This window comes from Mercenaria mercenaria, chromosome 3, assembly GCF_021730395.1.
Source record: "Mercenaria mercenaria strain notata chromosome 3, MADL_Memer_1, whole genome shotgun sequence".
In the NCBI taxonomy this organism is placed as follows: domain Eukaryota; kingdom Metazoa; phylum Mollusca; class Bivalvia; order Venerida; family Veneridae; genus Mercenaria; species Mercenaria mercenaria.
Genome location: NC_069363.1, coordinates 66,280,361 through 66,301,053, shown reverse-complemented (window position 1 = coordinate 66,301,053; position 20,693 = coordinate 66,280,361). Strand labels below are relative to the sequence as shown.

The following is a 20,693-nucleotide window of genomic DNA, read 5'->3' as shown; positions in this document are numbered from 1 at the left end:
ACAATTGATGAGTTGCCTGTTGTGAATAGATCACCATTAATGCTTTTGGGATCAGTATGTCCAAGTTCAAGGTCACAGTGACCTTGAAACTGAACAGTTCCTGCACAGTAACAAAAGAATATTTTTGTCTTTCCACAAACTTCATGGGATGATTGTCTGTAGTTATTAGATTGTCATTGTTATGTTGGGGGTCAGTAGGATAGAGGTCAATGTCATACTGGAGACTGAAAAATGGGACAGGCCATCTTGAAGAAGCCATTCATGTTTTACAAACAACTTTTATCTATAAATGGATGTTGCATTTTGAATTCTATACACCAAAGTGTTCAATTTTTTACTTCTTTGCAGTATTTTCAGAATTTTTCTAATAAAAATTGCCATTTTATTGAAATGAAAACTAACTATATATTATGGCAAAATATCATACATTGTCTTATTTGGATATGCATGTACACATGAAGTGTGATTGTTAACCTCATGTCAGTATTAAGATAGTTCTGTTTTTGCATTTTGACTTAGCTATGATATTTCAGTGTGGAATTGTCTAAGCTGCTGTGACATTTCAACATAGATTTGTCTAATTCATGATGTTTTAGCATAAAATTGTCTAAGCTGTGACATTTCAACATAGATTTGTCTAATTTATGATATTTTAGCATAAAATTGTCTAAACTGTGACATTTCAACATAAATCTGTCTAATTCATGATGTTTTAGCATAAAATTGTCTAAGCTGTGACATTTCAACATAGATTTGTCTAATTCTTGATGTTTCAGCATCTAAACTATGACATTTCAGTATGACGTCAACATGATATTGTTGTGCTGATTAAAGCATTGTTAGTCATATAAGAATATGGAATATTTGAAATGAAGCTACATTCAATCTTTTATAGTAAAATCAATTCACTATACATGTATATAAATGAATAAGGAAAATATATCCACAAAATATGATCACTGTCTCTGTAAAAGCTTGTTAAGCAGTTGTTATATTTCCACTATTAATTGCAGGACTATTGGGGCCAGCACCAACCATTCCAATGTCACCTTTGATGGATATCAACCTACAGTTAGGCCTTCTCTCAGTGATTGTACTGGACATGCGGGAGAATGGTACTTACAATGGAGAGGTAAGAGTTGAGTTGTGTTGATATTATATCCAGTTTTTAGCTCACCTGAGCACAGTGTGCTTAGGGTGAGCTATTGTGATCGCTATCCATCCAGCGTCTGTCCATCCGTCCGTCGTACTTCCATCCGTTGTCCGTCCACACTTTCCTTTAAACAACATCTCCTAAACCACCAGGTCAATTTTGATGAAACTTCACAGGGATGTTCCTTGGATGGTCTTCTTTAAAAATGTTCAAAGAATTTAATTCCATCATGAATTCTGGTTGCCATGGGAACCGAAAGGAAAAACTTTCAAAATCTTCTTGTCCAAAACCACAGGTCCTAGGGCTTTGATATTTTGTTTGTAGCATCATCAAGTGGTCCTCTATCAAGATTGTTCAAATTAATCCCCTAGGGTCAAATATGGCCCTGCCCCTGGGGTCACATGGTTTATATAGACTTATATAAGGTAAATTTTGGAAATGTTCTTGACTGAAACCACAAGACCTAGGCCTTTGATATTTGGTATGTAGCATTGCCTTGTGGTCCTCTACCAAGATTGTTCAAATTATTACCCTGAGGTGAAAAAAGGCCCCACCCAGGGGGTCCCAAGTTTTACATAGACTTATATAGGAAAATAATTTTCTTACTGAAACTATAAGGCCAAGGCTATTGATATTTGGTATGTTGCATTGCCTAGTGGTCCTCTATCAAAACTGCTCAAATTATGCCCTTGGGGTGAAAAGAGGCCCTGCCCTGGGAATCCCAAGTTTACATAGACTTATATAGGAAAAAACTTCAAAAAATCTTCTTGTCTGAAAGTTCAAGGCCTAGGCCTTTGATATTTGGTATGTAGCATTGCCTAATGGTTCTCTAACAAGAATGTTCAAATTATGCCCCTGGGGTGAAAAGAGACCCCACCCTGGGGGTCACTTGTATATGAGTTATATAGGAAAAAATACTTAAACAATTATCTGATCATATTTCCTAGACTGTTTAATTATAATTACCTGATGACCCCAAGTAATTAGGGGTTACTTGACTGTGACTTAGACCTACTGACCTTCTTTCTTGTTTTTTAAGATACAGCCTTGAAAATTGGATGACATATATAATTTTGCACACCGATCTTAACACTGACTTTCAGAGACCATGAATTTGACCTACTTTCTTAATATTTTAGCATCAGTTTGATATTTGAAACATGTAGCTCATATTACTCAGGTGAGCAATCCAGGGTCATCATGACCCTCTTGTTTAATATTTTACACAAATTAATGTCCTGGTATCTGTTTGAGATTTGGATTTGTATGTATGAGCTAGATTCTGCATTTTTCAGCAAACAGAAAGCATTTATTATGTTACTATTTCTTAGATTTGTGAATAGTTGTATTTATAGTAACAGCTGCATTTTTAGCTCACTTAATTAAGAAAGAAGTGCTCTTAGTGAGCTTTTTTCAGTTGTTGGATGTATAATTCCATTTTCCATTATTTAAAAGAACATGTTCTAAACCACTAAGCCAGTGTCAACCAAACTTCACAGGAATGTTTCTTGAGTGGTAAACTTTCAGATTCTTTCAATCTAGGACATCCATGCAGAATTCTGGTTGTTATGGCAACCAAAAGGAACCACTTTGAAAAGGTTCTAAAAACGGCTTGCCTGATTAAAAAAAAATTCATGGAAATGTTCCCTAGGTGACCCTTTACCTTCAAATGTGTTTCATTAAAAAAAATATGGCTGTCGGTCTGGGGCTAGTTTTCCTTATATGGTTTTTATGATATTATATCAAGTTTCATTTGTTTTACACTAGGTGCCTGAGCCACTTGGTAAGGTGAAAATACCAACAGATGAAGAATTTCAGGTAAAAGCTTTTAATAATATTCATCATACCAGTATCGTTTTAGGCTTTGTGAAAGACAAGGGTTGCTCTGGTAGTTGGTGTATTTATTAACAATATTAATTGGATATTGTATGAAAAATGTGTTTGTTTTCATAAGACACCTGCGAGCCATGTTCTATAGGGAGGAGATACCTTTTCATAAACCCGCTGGCTTAGCCGAATAGGGAGAGGGCAGATCTATGGATCATGGGTTGTGATTTCAGATATATGTTCTCCATGACAATTTGATTAGTGACATTATACATCTGAAATCATTTGTCCTCTTCCTCTGATCCATACAAGTAAGTTGGCAGTTATTTGTGAAGAATAGGTTGGAACTAGTATAGATACAGGAACAAACAAACAGTTTATAAATTAAACATTATTATTGCAGCTTATGTAGCGCTTTATACACTGAACTGTTTAGATAGTTATGGATGGTAGTTGCCTGTATATCATTGGCTAAGAATATGCTTACCTATATCTCACTGTGTCTCCCTGTGATATCTGCCGTGGTGCCTCAGTGATATCTCTCAGTGATATCTCCTGGTAGTCTCTCCTAGTGATATCTCCTGGTAGTCTCTCTCAGTGATATCTCCTTGTAGCCTATACTAGTGATATCTCTCAGTCATATCTCCTGGTAGTCTCTCTCAGTGATATCTCCTGGTAGTCCCTCCTAGTGATATCTCCTGGTAGCCTATACAAGTGATACCTCTCAGTGATATCTCCTGGTAGTCTCTCTCAGTGATATCTCCTGGTAGCCTATACTAGTGATATCTCCTGGTAGTCTCTCCCAGTGATATCTCTCAGCGATATCTCCTGGTAGTCTCGTCTAGTGATATCTCTCAGTGATATCTCCTGGTAGTCTCTCCTAGTGATATCTCCAGGTAGCCTATACTAGTGATATCTCCTGGTAGTCTCTCTCAGTGATATCTCCTGGTAGTCTCTCCTAGTGATATCTCTCAGTGATATCTCCTTGTAGCCTATACTAGTGATATCTCCTTGTAGCCTATACTAGTGATATCTCCTGGTAGCCTATACTAGTGATATCTCCTGGTAGTCTCTCTCAGTGATATCTCCTGGTAGTCTCTCCTAGTGATATCTCTCAGTGATATCTCCTTGTAGCCTATACTAGTGATATCTCCTTGTAGCCTATACTAGTGATATCTCTCAGTGATATCTCCTGGTAGCCTATACTAGTGATATCTCTCAGTGATATCTCCTGGTAGCCTATACTAATGATATCTCTCATTGATATCTCCTGGTAGCCTATACTAGTGATATCCTGGTAGCCTATACTAGTGATATATCCTGGTAGTCTATACAGGTGATATCTCCTGGTAGTCTATACTAGTGATATCTGTCAGTGATATCTCCTGGTAGCCTATACTAGTGATATCTCTCAGTGATATCTCCTGGTAGCCTATACTAGTGATATCTCTCATTGATATCTCCTGATAGCGTATCCTAGTGATATCTCTCAGTGATATCTCCTGGTAGTCTCTCCTAGTGATATCTGTCAGTGATGTGTCCAAGTGATTCCTCTCAGTAATATGTCTCAGTGATGTCTCAGTTTCCACTTCATTTGTTAACTACAGCCATTACTTTAGGTGATGAATACCCTGAGACGCCGCTTTGGTACACTCATATCTTTGATTTTGACCTTGATCCTTGTGACTAGAGTTATACACTCTGCATGTCATGATGAGGTTAAAAATTGGTGCTAGTTTTATGAAAATCCTTCTAGAGGTTAAGATGTGGAGTGGACACATATTTAAACTATCTCATCTCCGTGACCTCCCAGTGATATTTCCAAATGATGTCTACAGTGATATCTCCCTAGTGATGTCCAATAATGATGTATGCAAGTGATATCTCCAAGTGATGTCTTCCAGTGATACCTGTGTGTGATATCTCCCAGTGATACTTTACATAAACACTATTGATTTCATTATATTTTAAGGAGAAGCCTCAGCCAGTATCTCTGTTAGGTGACCCAATGACAGCACAAGCTAACATCATACTGAAGAATCTACTGATGCCTCAAGACAAGCCAGAGTTTCACAAACCCTCAGCTGATGAGACCACACCTAAACTGCTTGGGAAACCAGTGTATGAATTCAACATGGTATACTTGTGCAGCCTGGGAAGACTGATGGCAATGCTATCGGAAAAGACTCAGTCAATGGGAATATTAGGTAGGGATAGGTGTCATGTCTTTTTCAGTTGTTTTCAAGCTGATTCTTGTTTACAAATTTCATGTTTGATTTTCCAGAAGTTTATCCTTCTCAAAGACTTTCCTCTATACATGATAATTTGCTAGCTATTTTGTTGAATAAATTTTATCTGTACCAACAAATTAACTCAATTTAAGATGGGTATTTACTTACAGGTAATGCACCGAGTGGGCCGCCAAAGCCTTTAATGGAAGGTTTGATGCAGGCTGGTAAAGTGGCTCAGACACTCCTTCACAACATGGGTATGAGTCAGCAAAATCCACAGAATAAGTTTACCAGGAACCAGAGAGAGCAGAACCAACAAGGTCTCCTTGGTAACCCACCAAACATGAATACAAATACAGCTAAAGCAGCCTCAAATTTTATGAACACGATACAACAGTTAGCCATCCAGAAGATGTCACACAGTGGAAATAAACAGGATCTCAACTCTCTGTTTGGTAACACAGGAAACATGAATAACAGCAGTAACTCTGGAGATGGGTTGTTAGGCAGCTATCAAGGTCAAGGACAAGGTAGGAAACCAGTTGTATTAGTTAAAATGCAGCAAGTGGAAAATGAAGTGGAGTAGATTGAGAGGAAAATTTACTTGCAGGGTCCAACACATTCTTTGAAAGTAAGTCATTCTGCAGGATGAGCTGCCTTGAATTTTCACTCTTTTTTTCTGCAATGTGTACTTGTCCTGCAGTTAACTAAGAAAAAGGATTTTTTATCCACTGGGTCTATTTTATTCAGGGAAAAAATTTGCATACTGGAATCTGCTGTGAGTTAATGTTTACTTGGACCTTTATACTGCAGATATGAATTTCTGTGAGTTAATTACTTAATATATACTTATACTCAGGCTTTTCAGTGGTTTTGATATATAGAAGATGTGCTAGGTAAATCTTTGCCACATAAATAACTTAATAGGATTTTATCTGTTAGGTCGTCTACCAAGCTTGTTAGAGAATCAGATGCCTGACCAGTCACAACAAGGGAAACAACCCCAGTCTTTACTGTCCCTGAACTTCAACAGTAAAGGCGATGGATTAATACCCACACCAAAAATGGAGGATGAGGCTGGGTTTGGTTTCTATGTCAACCAAGGAGGAAGTTACGATGATTCAGGATATCAGGTATAAGCACTAGATAATACCTTTGTAACATTGCTCAGGGTCAAATCCTCCATAGTTGTAAGGGGGGTTATACTGGTTTCAGGTAGTCTGTCTGTCCGTCCGTCCGTCTGTCCGTAGACACAATCTTGTGCGGACCGTCTCTCCTCATCCCCTTGACACAGTTTAATGAAACTTCACACAAGTGATCAGTAACAACAGTAGTTGTGCATGGGGCATGTTAGGTTCTTTCAGAAAAAAAAATTGCACAGTTACAGGACATTGTTTTTTTTTTACTATACTATATACATAGACACAATCTTGTGCGCACCATCTCTCCTCATCCCCTTGACACAATTTAATGAAACTTCACACAAGTGATCAGTAACAACAGTAGTTGTGCATGGGGCATGTTAGGTTCTTTCAACAACAAGAATTGCAGAGTTATAGGACTTTGTTTCTTGTTAACATACTATGTACATACAGTCTGCATATGCAATCTTGTGCACGCCTAATCTTCCGAACCCTTGCACACAATTTAATGAAACTTCACACAAGTGATCAGTACCAACCTTAGTTGTGCATGGTTCATGTTACATTCTTTTAGATAAATATTCTGCATAGTTATGGGACTTTGTTTTTTGTTTCTATACTGTATACATACAGTCTATACACATAATTATGCAATCTTGTGTGCGTCAAATTGCAATGTACTGTGTCAGTGCATGCAGGGGGTACATTCATCACCTTTAGTGATAGCTCTAGTTCAGGGTGTTATGTCTTCTACCCAATTTTTGGGGACAATTTTCTTAAAATTTTTATTAATTGTTTACATCATCAATACAACATGCAGTGCACAATCCAGGTCACTAAGTTCAAGTTAAAGGTAACACTTGGAGGTCAATGGTTAAACAGCTTAAATTCATGTCCACTTCATATCTTCTGAACTGCTTGGAAGCTTTTCATGAAACTAGCATTACTTCTTTACTGCATCAAGATAACCTGCAGAGAACACAACCAGGATCAATAGGTCCAAGATCAGGCCCACACTTTAAGGTCAAAGTTCAGATTGCTTAACTTGGTGTTGCTCCATATTGTCTAAACTGCTTGAAAGACTTTCATAAAACTAGCATCTGACAATAATAATTGTTTACCTCATCAAGACGACATGCAGAGCATGTGAACTTGATCACAAGTAGATCTAGCATGAGGTCAGACTTAGAGGTCAAATATCCATATCTTCTGAAGCACTAGACTGAATTTCATATTAGCATCAGTTACCATCCAGATGACATACAGAGTGCACAACCAAGGTTATTTCAGTTCGTGTCTGAGGAATAGCTCTATAAGGGGTTTTAAAAGAGACTGCATATGAAATTGGTGGACATTGGAGTACATTGTGGGGAAGTGCAGTGTACCAGATACATACCTTTACCATGCTTACATTTTGAATTATCTCATAAAACTTTGTGAATGAATTTTGCTAAAAAAATTACAATGATAGAGAACATTGAGACACAATATTTTCTCCTTGGCTGCCTTTTACATGAAACTATTTGTTTGGTAGGGGGATTGGCATGTCCAACTTGGCCCTTGTTTGTCCAGTATTACATACCTTTTTAGTTTTACATTTGTCAGACCACCAAATCTTCCAGGCTATGGTTTGTAAATTGAACATTCTGATCAATCATTTGGTTACAGTACACACTGTCATACCAGATAATCAAACACTACCAGTCAAGTGTTGTGACCTCAGAAAAAGCTCTGCCTGTGAGTTCACTGAAAACATTTTCTACAGAGTAGGTAAAGTAGGCTTTTTCCTTCGTTCATCAAACTTCCTGGATGTTTGTCTGTAGTCAGTGAATACCCTCTAGGTCAAAGGTCATGGTCAAAGTTACTTTCAGATTGAAAATGGTTTCTGATCAATAACTGTAAAATGCTTTGGCCTAACACTGTCAAACTTAACTTCATTAGATGATTGCCTGCAGTCAGTAGGTGACTCCTGTTCATTTGGATATCAGTAGGTTAAAGGTCAAGCTTACAGCATGCAAAATTACATATATGCAGTGGTCTTTGACAGGCCATCATGAGGGGCATTTGTGTTTGCAAACAACTCTTGTTTAGACTTCCTTTTCATTACAGGGTGGTTTTGATGAAGCAGACTATAGTGAAGCATATGGAGACCCAATGAGTAACATTGATGATAGAAATAATGGTTGCTATGGTAACATGATGGGACAAAATTTTTCAGCACGGAAACTCATGGAACAAGACTTAGATGTCACTGCCAACTCAAATGTGAGACATTTATGTAATATTAACGAAGTAATTTGTACTTCGATGATGAAAAATTTCAAATGAATGCATGTCACAAGGGATGTATTAGAAAGATTGAAATGTTCAATAAAATATTAATAAAAACTGAAAGTGGCAGTAGTCCCCTGGCACATTCCATTGAAGAAGCAAAATAGATGGAGTAAATACATAATGAAAGTATTATTCTTAATGAATGTGTCCCAGTTGGAGGGAAAATTTTGCTTTACAGAATGAATAATAATTATGGTCTTCATTATTTTTATGTTTATAAAGTCAGGTGCTCATTAATAAATCTTATATCATATAACCAGAGTCAAAATCGTCCGATAAATTGAACAATTTCGCATATTATTGAAAATATGATAGGTGGTCTCTGTGGCTGAATGGTTAAGGTTGCTGACTTTGATTCACTTCTTCTTTTTCTAGATCATATAAGGCATATAGATTTGAAACTTATTTTTTTATCTCACCTGTCAAATAATGACAAGGTGAGCTTTTGTGATCACCCTTCGTCCGGCGTCAATCTGTCCGTGCATCAGTCCTTCAACAATTTCTTGTCTGCACGATAGTGGTTTCATTTATGATTTTATTTTAACCAAACTTGCACATAGCTTGAATCACCATAAGATCTCGGTTCCTTTCTTGAACTGGCCAGATCCCATTATGGGTTTCAGAGTTATGGCCCCTGAAAGGGCCAAAATTAGCTATTTTGACCTTGTCTGCACAATAGCAGCTTTATTTATGATTTGATTTTTACCAAACTTGCACACAACTTGTATCACCATAAGATCTTGGTTCCTTTCTTGAACTGGCAAGATTCCATTATGGGTTCCAGAGTTATGGCCCCTGAAAGGGCCAGAATTAGCTACTTTGACCTTGTCTGCACAATAGCAGCTTCATTTTTGATTTGATTTTAACCAAACTTGCACACAACTTGTATCACCATAAGATCTTGATTCCTTAGTTGAACCAGCCAGATCCCATAATGGGTTCCAGAGTTATGGCCCCTGAAAGGACCAACATTAGCTATTTTGACCTTGTCTGCACAAAAGCAGCTTCATTTATGATTCGATTTTAACCAAACTTGCACACAACTTGTATCGCCACAAGATCTTGGTTCCTTTCTTGAACTAGCCAGATTTCTTTATGGGTTCCAGAGTTATGGCCCCTTAAAGGTCCAAAATTAGCTATTTTGGCTTTTGCAGCCATATAGAGACTTCATTTATGGTTTTATTTGATACAGACTTCCAAAATAACTTCAACAAAATATTTCTTGGATATCATGACAAATCAGATCCAAGCGTAGGTTCAGAGTTATTTTATATCTAATTACCTCCCCTGATTATAATCAAAATGGATTTATATCAGTAAGTACTTATAGGACTTATTTGAAATTTCATTATTGTCATTAGTTGGACTGAGTCGATCAGGGTATATAACTATAGACTGATTTTATGTCAAATAACCTCCCTTTATTTCAAATTAAAATGGGTATATCTCCGTAACTAATGAAGATACTGATCTGAAATTTCATTTATGTCAGCAGATTTATTTGGCAGATCCTTCTTTTGTTCACTTACAATATTTTTTTTTTTAATTACTATCCTTTTACATTACTATAAATAGCTTATATTTAATAACTTTTTTATTATTGGACGTAGGGAAAAACCGAGACCACTTCTCTGTTGTACAACATGGATGGTTCCTCCAATTGTTAGGTGTATTTTGACATATCTGTACCTTGTAAGAATTTTTTTTTCTTTTTGGTTAAATTTCTTTGCTTTGTTGTTCCTGTCCTTTGGACTTAGATATTTTTTCTGAGGACCTTCTTGTCCTCAAGTGCAATGATAACAGGTGAGCAATATAGGGCCATCATGGCCCTCTTGTCTTTTTCTAGATCAATTCCTAACCTCACTGGATCAAGTCCCATAACTCTGACATGTATTTTGGGCAAATTATGCACCCTGTTTGACTTAGAAAATCCTGGTTAAAGTTTTACATGCAGGTTACTATCTCCAAAACTAATGCAGATATTGAATTGAAACTTCACATGTGTCTTCGGGGTTATAAAAGTAGTTGATAGCATCAAGTCCCATAACTCTGTCCTGAATTTTGACCATATTATGCCCCCTTTTGAAAATTCTTGTTAAAGTTTTGTGTGAAAGTTACTATCTGCAGAACGAATGCAGAAATGCCTTGATAGCCTAGTGGTAGAGTGTCCACTTCGAGTGTGGGAGGTCGTGGGTTCGATCCCCGGCCGTGTCATACCAAAGACGTGAAAAATGGTACCAGTAGCTCCCTTGCTTGGCGCTCAGCATTAAAAGGGAAACTGACCTCTTCTCTCATACCCTTGTGGCGATGGATTCGATCAGGAATTAGGTGTCGAGAGTGATTAATATAAGTTGTAAAACTTCCTTCACAATTGACCTAAAATAAATTATGTATAAACTAAATGCAGATATTAAATTGTAACTTCACATGTGCCTTCAGGGTTATGAAACTAGTTGATTGCATCAAGTCCCATAACTCTTGCATGCAAGTTACTATCTCTAAAACTTATGCAGTACTGGATTGAAACTCTAAAGATATTTTAACATTTAGGGTAACATTTTCCTGCTTCTGGGACAATAATTCGAATACGGACAGCTCTTGATTTCCTAAGCTTTTATTTTGCAGTGTTACAGTGCACATTTCAGAAACAATCACTTTACCAGACACGAACACATTGTATGTCCAAAATGCTGATGATTTAAGTTGCTTAAAGTTGATTTTGTATATATTACAGAGGTTTGATGGAGCTTATTTTTCTGGGATAAATGCAAGGCAGAAGACTGGCTTGGGTCCTGGCATGAATAGAATGGTATGTCACCATTTGTAAAACACCATATATGTTTTTTTAGTAAAGGAGAAAAAAATATTAAAGGTTTGAAGAAAATAATATATTACCTAAGAAGTCTAGCTACATAGTCACGAAGGCAATAAAAAAGCATTCAAGGAGACTTTTAGTATTTACAGTATTTACAGTCTGTACTTTGTTGTCAGTCTGGCTCGCAGAAACACCTCGTCTCTCAGCTATAATTAGAATGATGTCACATCCAAGGGGTCAAGTTTGTACCATGAAGATAATAGGGTACGACCCAAACCACAGAACTTCACCCACAGGCAAGGACGCTAACCCTTTAACTTAATCAACAGACTAGAACCATAATCTCCGAACCTAACCCACAGGCAAGGACCCTAACACCTTAATGTAAATCCCAGGCAAGTACTCTAACCCCCTACTGTGAACCCCTGGCAAGGACCCTAACACCTTAATGTAAATCCCAGGCAAGTACTCTAACCCCCTACTGTGAACCCCAGGCAAGGACCCTAACACCTTAATGTAAATCCCAGGCAAGTACTCTAACCCCCTTCTGTGAACCCCAGGCAAGGACCCTAACACCTTAATGTAAATCCCAGGGAAGGACTCTAACCCCCTACTGTGAACCCCAGGCAAGGACCCTAACACCTTAATGTAAACCCTAGGCAAGGACTCTAACCCCCTACTGTAAACCACAGGCAAGGACCCTAACCCTTTAATGTAAACCCCAGGCAAGGACCCTTAATGTTAATTTAACCTACCTCTTTCCTTACATATTGTCCAGCACTTGCAGACAAGCGATGGCACCGGCAGGCGGTGCTCTTGTTTGTAGACAGATTACAGATAACCTCCAGGAAAAAGTTGAAAATCTAGGACATAATTATGACGCTATTCAAATTTAACATTACAAACATGTATTTACAGTCAGATAAAAGGGATGGTCACTACAACAATATAGCACAGCAGGCAGCATTTTATGCTGCTGGAGCTGCAGCGGCTTATAAACAACAGTATGAGGACTGGGTACAGTCTGGGTACAATGGTAACTATGGTAACAATGGTGCTGATTATAATGCAGACAATGGCTTTAACATAAATGGAGGACAAGGAAACTTTGGACAGGATATGTCAGGGTCACATGGAAACCAGCAGACAGGTGAGTTGGTACTCAATACAGAAAAAGGCTTAAGATCATTTATTAGTTTACTTGAATACTGCAAGTTGTTATCTATGCCACCATGTCATAACTGGCCCAAATGATTTTTTCAGCCTGATTTTCCATGTTTTCATACGCCCAAAGGGGCGTATTATGTTATACCTCTGGTGTTCGTCTGTCCATCCATCTGTCCGTACGTTAGCAATTTCGTGTCTGCTCTGTATCTCTTGAACCCCTTGAAGGATTTCAAAGAAACTTGACACGAATGTTTATCACATCAACATGACGTGCAGAGTGCATGTTTCGGATGGCTTGCTCCAAGGTCAAGGTCACACTTGGGAGTCAAAGGTCATATGAGTTTTCGTGACATCTCTGTAACTCTTCAACTGCTTGAAGGATTTCAAAGAAACTTGGCATAAATGTACACCACATTGAGTCGAAGTGCAGAGCGCATGTTTTGGATGGCTTGTTTCAAGGTCAAGGTCACTCTTAGTGGTCAAAGGTCATTTGACTTTGTTTTGTGTGTTTATTGCACTGCATTGCGGTGTTCTTGTTTTTATTTTGCAGATCCCTTTTTTGTTCACTTACAATACCTTCTTTTTTTGAATTGCTTCCCATTTATGTTACTATAAATAGCTTATTTTGTAACTTTTTTGTTATTGGCCGTAGGGAAAAGCCGAAACCACTTTTCTGTGGTACAACATGGATGGTTCCTCCAAATTTTTAGGTGTATTTTGTGATCCTCACCAGGTGTGTTCAAATCCTTGGTCATTTAAACAATCCATCCATCATAAAAGTTATTTTGCTCCCCAGTAAAAAGCATATATGTCACCGTTTTGTCTGTCTATCCATCCTGCAATTCTTATCCCAAGTATTTCTCAGTAACCCAGGGGTCACGCTGTCGATCGCCACTTGAGCCATTTGTGACAAAAAATTAAATGTGGCTCCCAAATTTTCTAATTGGGGAAAATGGCCTGAAGCTATGTCTGTCTGCAAAAGTACGAATATTGCCAGTTTTACGAACCAAAAGGTGTGAAAAATCGATAATCTGTGTAGACACAACATCCGTTATTGAAAGCTGGAACAACTGATACGTATTAGACCTTCCTGTTGAAAGGGAGGGAGCCAATTTGCAAATTTTTTATTTGATCAGGCAGTTAATTGGCCATAATTAGATTATTGAATAACAAGCTGGATAATTATAATCATCATTTTGTGCACTTGATACGATTTTATGAGCAGTCGGCCGTTACACAAATTTTCTATGATTGCTGGGGGTTAGTTTGGGCAAAAACAAATAAAAATGCTTTAGACAAGCAGAAATTGTAAGTTTTGAATAGCTATGATGATAGAAAAGCAATAAAACATAGGTATTTTATCAAATATTTAATTCCAACTTGCGTTTTTAGCTCATCTGATTTTTTGAAAAAAAATGATGAGTTATTGACATCACTTGAGCGGTTGTTGGCGTCGGCGTCGGCGTTGCCTGGTTAAGTTTTATGTTTAGGTCAGCTTTTCTCCTAAACTATCAAAGCTATTGCTTTGAAACTTGGAATACTTGTTCACCATCATAAGCTGACCCTGTATAGCAAGTAACATAACTCCATCTTGCTTTTTGCAAGATTTATGGCCCCTTTTGTACTTAGAAAATATCAGATTTCTTGGTTAAGTTTTATGTTTAGGTCAACTTTTCTCCCAAACTATCAAAGCTATTGCTTTGAAACTTGGAATACTTGTTCACCATCATAAGCAGACCCTGTACATCAAGAAACATAACTCCATCTTGCTTTTTGCAAGATTTATTGCCCCTTTTGGACTTAGAAAATCAGTTTTCTTGGTTAAGTTTTATGTTTAGGGCAGCTTTTATCCTAAACTATCAAAGCTATTGCTTTAAAACTTGCAACACTTGTTCACCATCATAAGTTGACCCTGTACAGCAAGAAACATAACTCTGTCCTGCTTTTTGCCAGATTTATGGCCCCTTTTGGACTTAGAAAATATCAGATTTCTTGGTTAAGTTTTATGTTTAGGTCAACTTTTTCTCTTAAACTATCAAAGCTATTGCTTTGAAACTTGCAACACTTGTTCACCATCATAAGCTGACCCTGTACAGCAAGCAGCGTAACTCCATCCTGCTTTTTGCAATAATCATTGCCCCTTTTGGACTTAGAAAATCATTTTCTTGGTTGAGTATTATGTTTAAGTCAACTTTTCTCATAAACTATCAAAGCTATTGCTTTAAAACTTGCAACAGTTTTTCACCATCATAAGTGGACACTGTACATCAAGAAACATAACTCTATCCTGCTTTTTGCAAGAATGATGGCCCTTTTTAGACTTAGAAAATCATGGGTAGGACAATATTTCTATTTCACAAAAAAAAATCAGATGAGCGTCAGCACCCGCAAGGCGGTGCTCTTGTTTTGAATTTGTCACCCGTTTTCGCGACCGTGATTTTCGGATATTTCTGTCATTTCTGACGAGATTTTTTAGTGCAATCTTAATAAAAAGCCAATAAAAAGTCTACATTTAAGAAAAATATGACAACTGTTGCAAAAGGAGCTCTTATTTTGAAGTATTTTTCAAGAATAAAACATGCGAAGGCATCGAACCCCACCCACTTATAGGCAATGTGCAAAATAAGACACTGTTTTTTTTAAACAATTTTTAATCCCCCGCCGTGGCGGAGGGATTATAGGAATGGTCTGCGTCCGTCCGTCCTTCCGTCTTTCCGTCCTTCCGTCCGTCCGTCTTTCCGTCCGTAACAAAATCGTGTCCGGTCCATATCTCCTAAACCCCTTGAAGGATTTTCATGAAACTTGGGTCAAATGATCACCTCATCAAGACGATGTGCAGAACCCATGAGTCAGCCTTCTCTGTTCAAGGTCAAGGTCACAACTCAAGGTCAAAGGTTTGAGCCTGCCATTTTGTGTCCGCTCTATATCTCATAAACCCCTTGAAGGAATTTTATAAAACTTGGGTCAAATGATCACCTTATCAAGACGATGTGCAGAACCCATGAGTCAGCCATGCCGGCTCAAGGTCAAGGTCACAACTTAGGGTCAAAGGTTTTGAGCCTTCCATTTTGTGTCCGCTCTATATCTTCTAAACTCCTTGAAGGATTTTCATGAAACTTGGGTCAAATGATCACCTCATCAAGACGATGTGCAGAACCCATGGGTCAGCCTTGTCGGCTCAAGGGCAAGGTCACAACTCAAGGTCAAAGGTTTGGCCTTCCATTTTGTGTCCGCTCTATATCTCCTAAACCCCTTGAAGGAATTTTATCAAACTTGGGTCAAATGATCACCTCATCTAGACGATGTGCAGAATCCATGAGTCAGTCATGCCGGCTCAAGGTCAAGGTCACAACTTAGGGTCAAAGGTTTGAGCCTTCCATTTCGTGTCCGCTCTATATCTCCTAAACCCCTTGATGGAATTTTATAAAATTGGGTAAAATGATAACCTCATCAAAACGATGTGCAGAAATTATGAGTCAACCATGCCAGCTCAAGGTCAAGGTCACAACTAAGGGTCGAAGGTTTGAGCCTTCCATTTTGTGTCCACTCAATATCTCCTAAACCCCTTGAAGGATTTTCATCAAACTTTGGTCAAATGATCACCTCATCAAGAACTCATGAGTCAGCCATGTCAACTCAAGGTCAAGGTCACAACTGAAGGTCAAAGGTTTCAGCTCTGTATCTCCTAAACCCCTTGAAGGATTTTCATGAAACTTGGGTCAAATGATCACCTCATCAAGACGTTGTGCAGAATTCATGAGTCAGCCATGTCAGTTCAAGGTCAAGGTCACAGCTAAAATCAAAGGTTTACCCTTTCACTATCCATAGCAGTGGCAGGGGATTTAGCTGTCTTTCAGACTGCCTTGTTTTTCTTTTTTTGACATCTTTATTTTAAATGTGATTTTCAGAATTTTTTTATTAAATGGCAGATGTTTATAAAAATGATAATTTTAGAAATTAACACAAATTGATTTTCTAAATAGCTTTTTAAAGGGTTACTAAGAAATATGTAATAACTACATTAATTTCTTGAATAGTATGAGTACTTTGGTACATATAATGTAGTCCTACAAGAACGTCAATGCTATGCGCTTCGCCATTGTTGGCCTCATAATTTTATCTTCAGAAAAAGCAGAGGCTCAGAGAAAAAAATTCCCAGTGTTACCCCTGTAACCGACGGCTGAAATTAAGCAAAACTTCATAGGAAGCTTCTCTCCCAAGAGAACATGTGCATAATGTCTTCATGTTCTGGTCTGATGATTTTTCACTAAGTTATTTCCTTTTGATTATTCAGTATTTGTATTTGAAAGTACCATTTCTTGTCCAAAGTATTCTTCAGCAACCCCAAAATTCTCTAGGAAGCTATATTTCAGTGAGTTATTGCCCTTTGATAAATCAACATTTGTAAGCTTAGCGCCATCCTTAGACAAGGTATGTGCCCAGTGGAGAAATTCCCCTTTTGTGTTTATAATATGCAATAATCATAGTTCAAGGAGCATCCATCGGATGGTGGGCTATTCAAATCACTCTGCGTCTGTGGTCACAACAATGATCGATAGTACTTATCACAACTGAATAAACCTTCATACATGCCATTCCCATGATAATTCCTATTCCATAACTTTTGCTTTCATTTTGATGGAATTATGCCCCTTTTTGTACTTAGCAATTTTTATGCCCCCAGCATCTACTGATGCGGGAGGCATATAGTGATTGTACTGTCCATCCGTCCTTCCGTCCGTCTGTCTGTACGAGGTTAACCAAATGGTACCGTTTCGTCTAGCATCAATACCCCTTACTAGAATGACTTGATACTAATGCAGATGTAACCTGTGACCATTCCTCATCTTCAGACATCACCTGACCTCAGTTTGACATTGACCTTGACCTCATTTTGGACATCGGTTGCTTTATATGGGCCATCTCTTGGTTAACCAAATAGGATCGTTTCGTCTAGCATCAATACCCCTTACAAGAATGAATCGATACTAATACAGATGTAAACTGTGACCATTATTCATCTTCAAACATCACCTGACCTCAGTTTGACCTTGACCTTGACCTCGTTTTGGAATTAGGTGCAAAATCTATCAACAAGGATGCCACTGGGGGCATCAAGCATTTATTAAACGCAGCTCCTTGTTTTAAATGCAAACTAGCCATTGTTTAAGATGCAAACTAGATTTCAAGTTCGTTACTTTATTTGTTCTTGAATATAGTTGTTATTGCCTGCTGTGAAGTAGAAGGTTGAATACAGAATTAATATTCATACATCGTTGTGTCTGCCTGTCTGTCTCTCTCCCTCCCCACTCCCAGAAAAATTACAAAGGGCTCCACCTTTTCCTTTGATCAGGTTATCTTTATCCCCCTTAAATGTCCCCCTTGACCCAGTAAAGCAGAGCTTTTTGCCCTTGATTTAGTAAAAAGTATGAACGAACAAACCATGGCACAATCCTGTCATACATAACTTGTGTATATCTTTAAATTAAATATGTTTCAAAATTATAGCCTCCTTATTCACAAAAAACAGGCTATTTGTCCAGGGATATAAATTCACTGAATTTGCTTGTTCATATTTTATCTCTAGGATTATATGGTAGTGAAGGAGGACTTGGACAGATGGGAAACTCTTCTGGTATGAACAGTTTACTCGGCTCATTTAATAACTCACAGCAGTTTGGGTCATCAAAAAATACTCAGAGGAATGAACTAGCAATGAAATCGGGAGCATCAAGTTTAGCCAGTTCATTTGGAAGGGATGGGGCAGTGAGGTCAAGTTTTACTGGTTCCAGTGGTAGAGGTGGGAACATGACGCCTGGTGGTGTAACAAGGTCAGGAGTCCGGAGCCTTATGGGACCACCCTCTATACCACCACTTCAGAGCATTCCAACGTGGAGCTCGGGAATAGCACAGTCTAGCACAGTAAGTTATGTTTTTATATTACTGCGAGATCATTAAAATTTAAATGGGCTAATTTACCTAGATTTCATAGTTGAGGCAATCCAGGGAATTCAGTCTTAAACCCCCAACTGCCATATAAAAGCCACAAGATGGTGCCGGGGCAGGTTTTTATATAAATTATGCATGTTTCACATCAGAGAGCCCTTTTTCAAAATTTTAAATAAACCACTGAATAAAAAGTTATGAAAAATTGCATAAATACACATTGAAATATTCTTTATCAATTGGTGTTTTATTTTTAAAATAAAAAATGTTGAAGTATAGTTTCAAAAAATTATTTAAACCTAACTGCCAAAAATTTGAATTTGCCGGGAGGAGCTAATGAGGTCATGAACCCTAGAGGAACAGAGAATGTAAACAATTCCCACGTGGTTAATTTTATCAACAAACCTGATCATCAGAAGGCTTCCTATCAATGGAATTAACACCTAGCTAGAGTGCATTGCAAAACTTCTCCAGAAAGTAATTTTGAATTTTTAAACCAAATAGCATATCATAGTCATTTCTACAGTTATATTTTTATATGTCATATCATAAAAATGTTTTAAAGAAATATGGAACTACTAATTACAGACATACAGTGATAAATATAATTTCAAATAGCTTATCATTTTTATTAGTCCTTATCACAGCAGCACTTGCTAATTTGTGTGTATTGTTCTGCATCCCAGACTTAAAGTTTATTATTTCTACATTTATTGCTAGATTATCTCAATTAATGGACCAGCCAGCAATGACAGAATTTTAGTTAAATGAATGTTTGATTTTGAGTTTCATTGTTAAATTTACATAAACAAGATTAAAAATCAGGAATGCTAGTCTTGACTCAATTTTTCATAGGATTGATACTGATATGGATGTACAATATGGATAATAACAGTTTTTTACCATCAAAACATGCAAACTAGTTCAAATTTCTTCTTCAACTGACCATTGTTTACATTTGCCTGTGAATCATTTAAAGTGAGCTATTTTTAGCTAACAGACAGCCTAGAGTAGCGTTGTTATTTGATAGGCTCCTCCTACAAAACTTACTGCCAGGGTAGTAAAAGTTGGGGCTTTAAGGAACAAATAAAACTCCCATTAAGTTGAAATCCACAGAGTCATATCCTTTGAAATAGCTGTTTTGGTCAAAAGCCTGGAATTTCATGCTCTTGTGTTCTTTAAAATTTAGATGTATGCATGTCAAGGCAGAAACAGATTTTGCAGAGTTGTCAAACAACCTATATTTATGTTGATGTAATGTTTAACCTAACAACCAAATACAATCATTAGGCAAAAATTGTCCATGAAATTGGAAAAAAGGTATTCAGTGATTTAAAAAAAAAATATGAAAAAATGTATGATATAAGATATTTTTAACATTTTTGTTGCCATGGTTACTACAATCTTTGAGATACAATAGGGTACAATGTTGAGACTTTAATATTCTGTTCATATCTTAACTCTGATTTTCCTTTTCAGTCATAAGGAAAATGGTGATGAAGTTGTCAGAAAACTCATATTAAATGTTCAAACTTGCATATAAGCTTAAAAAAATGGGATAGGGGTATACATTACCATGGAAGCAGGAGCTACACATATTATAAGCATCTTTCACAAGTTGAAGGAAATATTTATTCAGTAACAAGGCTCTGCCGAGTTACTGCACAAACTTACCCTCGAGCCAGATATTTCCATCCACACCTTCAGCTAGTGATGGATTCTTTTTCTTGCATACCGTATTCTTCAGTTCGAAGGAGAAAAGAAATAAAACAAATGCTTTTCTTTTAATTTAAGCAGTACTTTTTATAGTAGCATACGAATTTATGCATTCATTCATAAATTTTGACAAATGCTGTCTGGAATGCAAGAAAAAGTGATCTTAATTTGTTATTTTGCAAGACTGTTAATGCTTATTTAAAAACAAATATTACAAGAAAGAAATTCAATTAGACTTAAAGTCTTTTTCATAAGAGTGCATACATAGTCAAGGAGGAATTTTATTTCAGGGAAAATGTTGAAGAGTAAAATGACGGATAATATTGTTATTTCTAATATCAGATTACACAAACATTACTAGA

The 20,693-nt window shown here is 37.3% G+C and overlaps 1 protein-coding gene across 5 annotated transcripts in view; it reads left to right on the top strand.

The window, feature by feature from the left end:
• The window catches only part of LOC123525711 (ribonucleoprotein PTB-binding 1-like), a 42,769-nt gene that overhangs the window by 15,556 nt on the left and 6,520 nt on the right, over positions 1-20,693 (top strand). For 4 of the 5 annotated variants that reach the window (XM_053538815.1, XM_053538817.1, XM_053538819.1 and 1 more), the window contains 9 exons: positions 1,014-1,132; positions 2,921-2,971; positions 4,953-5,187; positions 5,382-5,741; positions 6,154-6,344; positions 8,445-8,618; positions 11,422-11,496; positions 12,421-12,652; positions 18,257-18,591. In XM_053538815.1, the coding sequence (XP_053394790.1) occupies positions 1,014-1,132; positions 2,921-2,971; positions 4,953-5,187; positions 5,382-5,741; positions 6,154-6,344; positions 8,445-8,618; positions 11,422-11,496; positions 12,421-12,652; positions 18,257-18,591 (1,772 nt within the window). The remainder of the gene's footprint in view (positions 1-1,013; positions 1,133-2,920; positions 2,972-4,952; positions 5,188-5,381; positions 5,742-6,153; positions 6,345-8,444; positions 8,619-11,421; positions 11,497-12,420; positions 12,653-18,256; positions 18,592-20,693) is intronic. The other variant, XM_053538816.1, reaches the window with a different exon arrangement.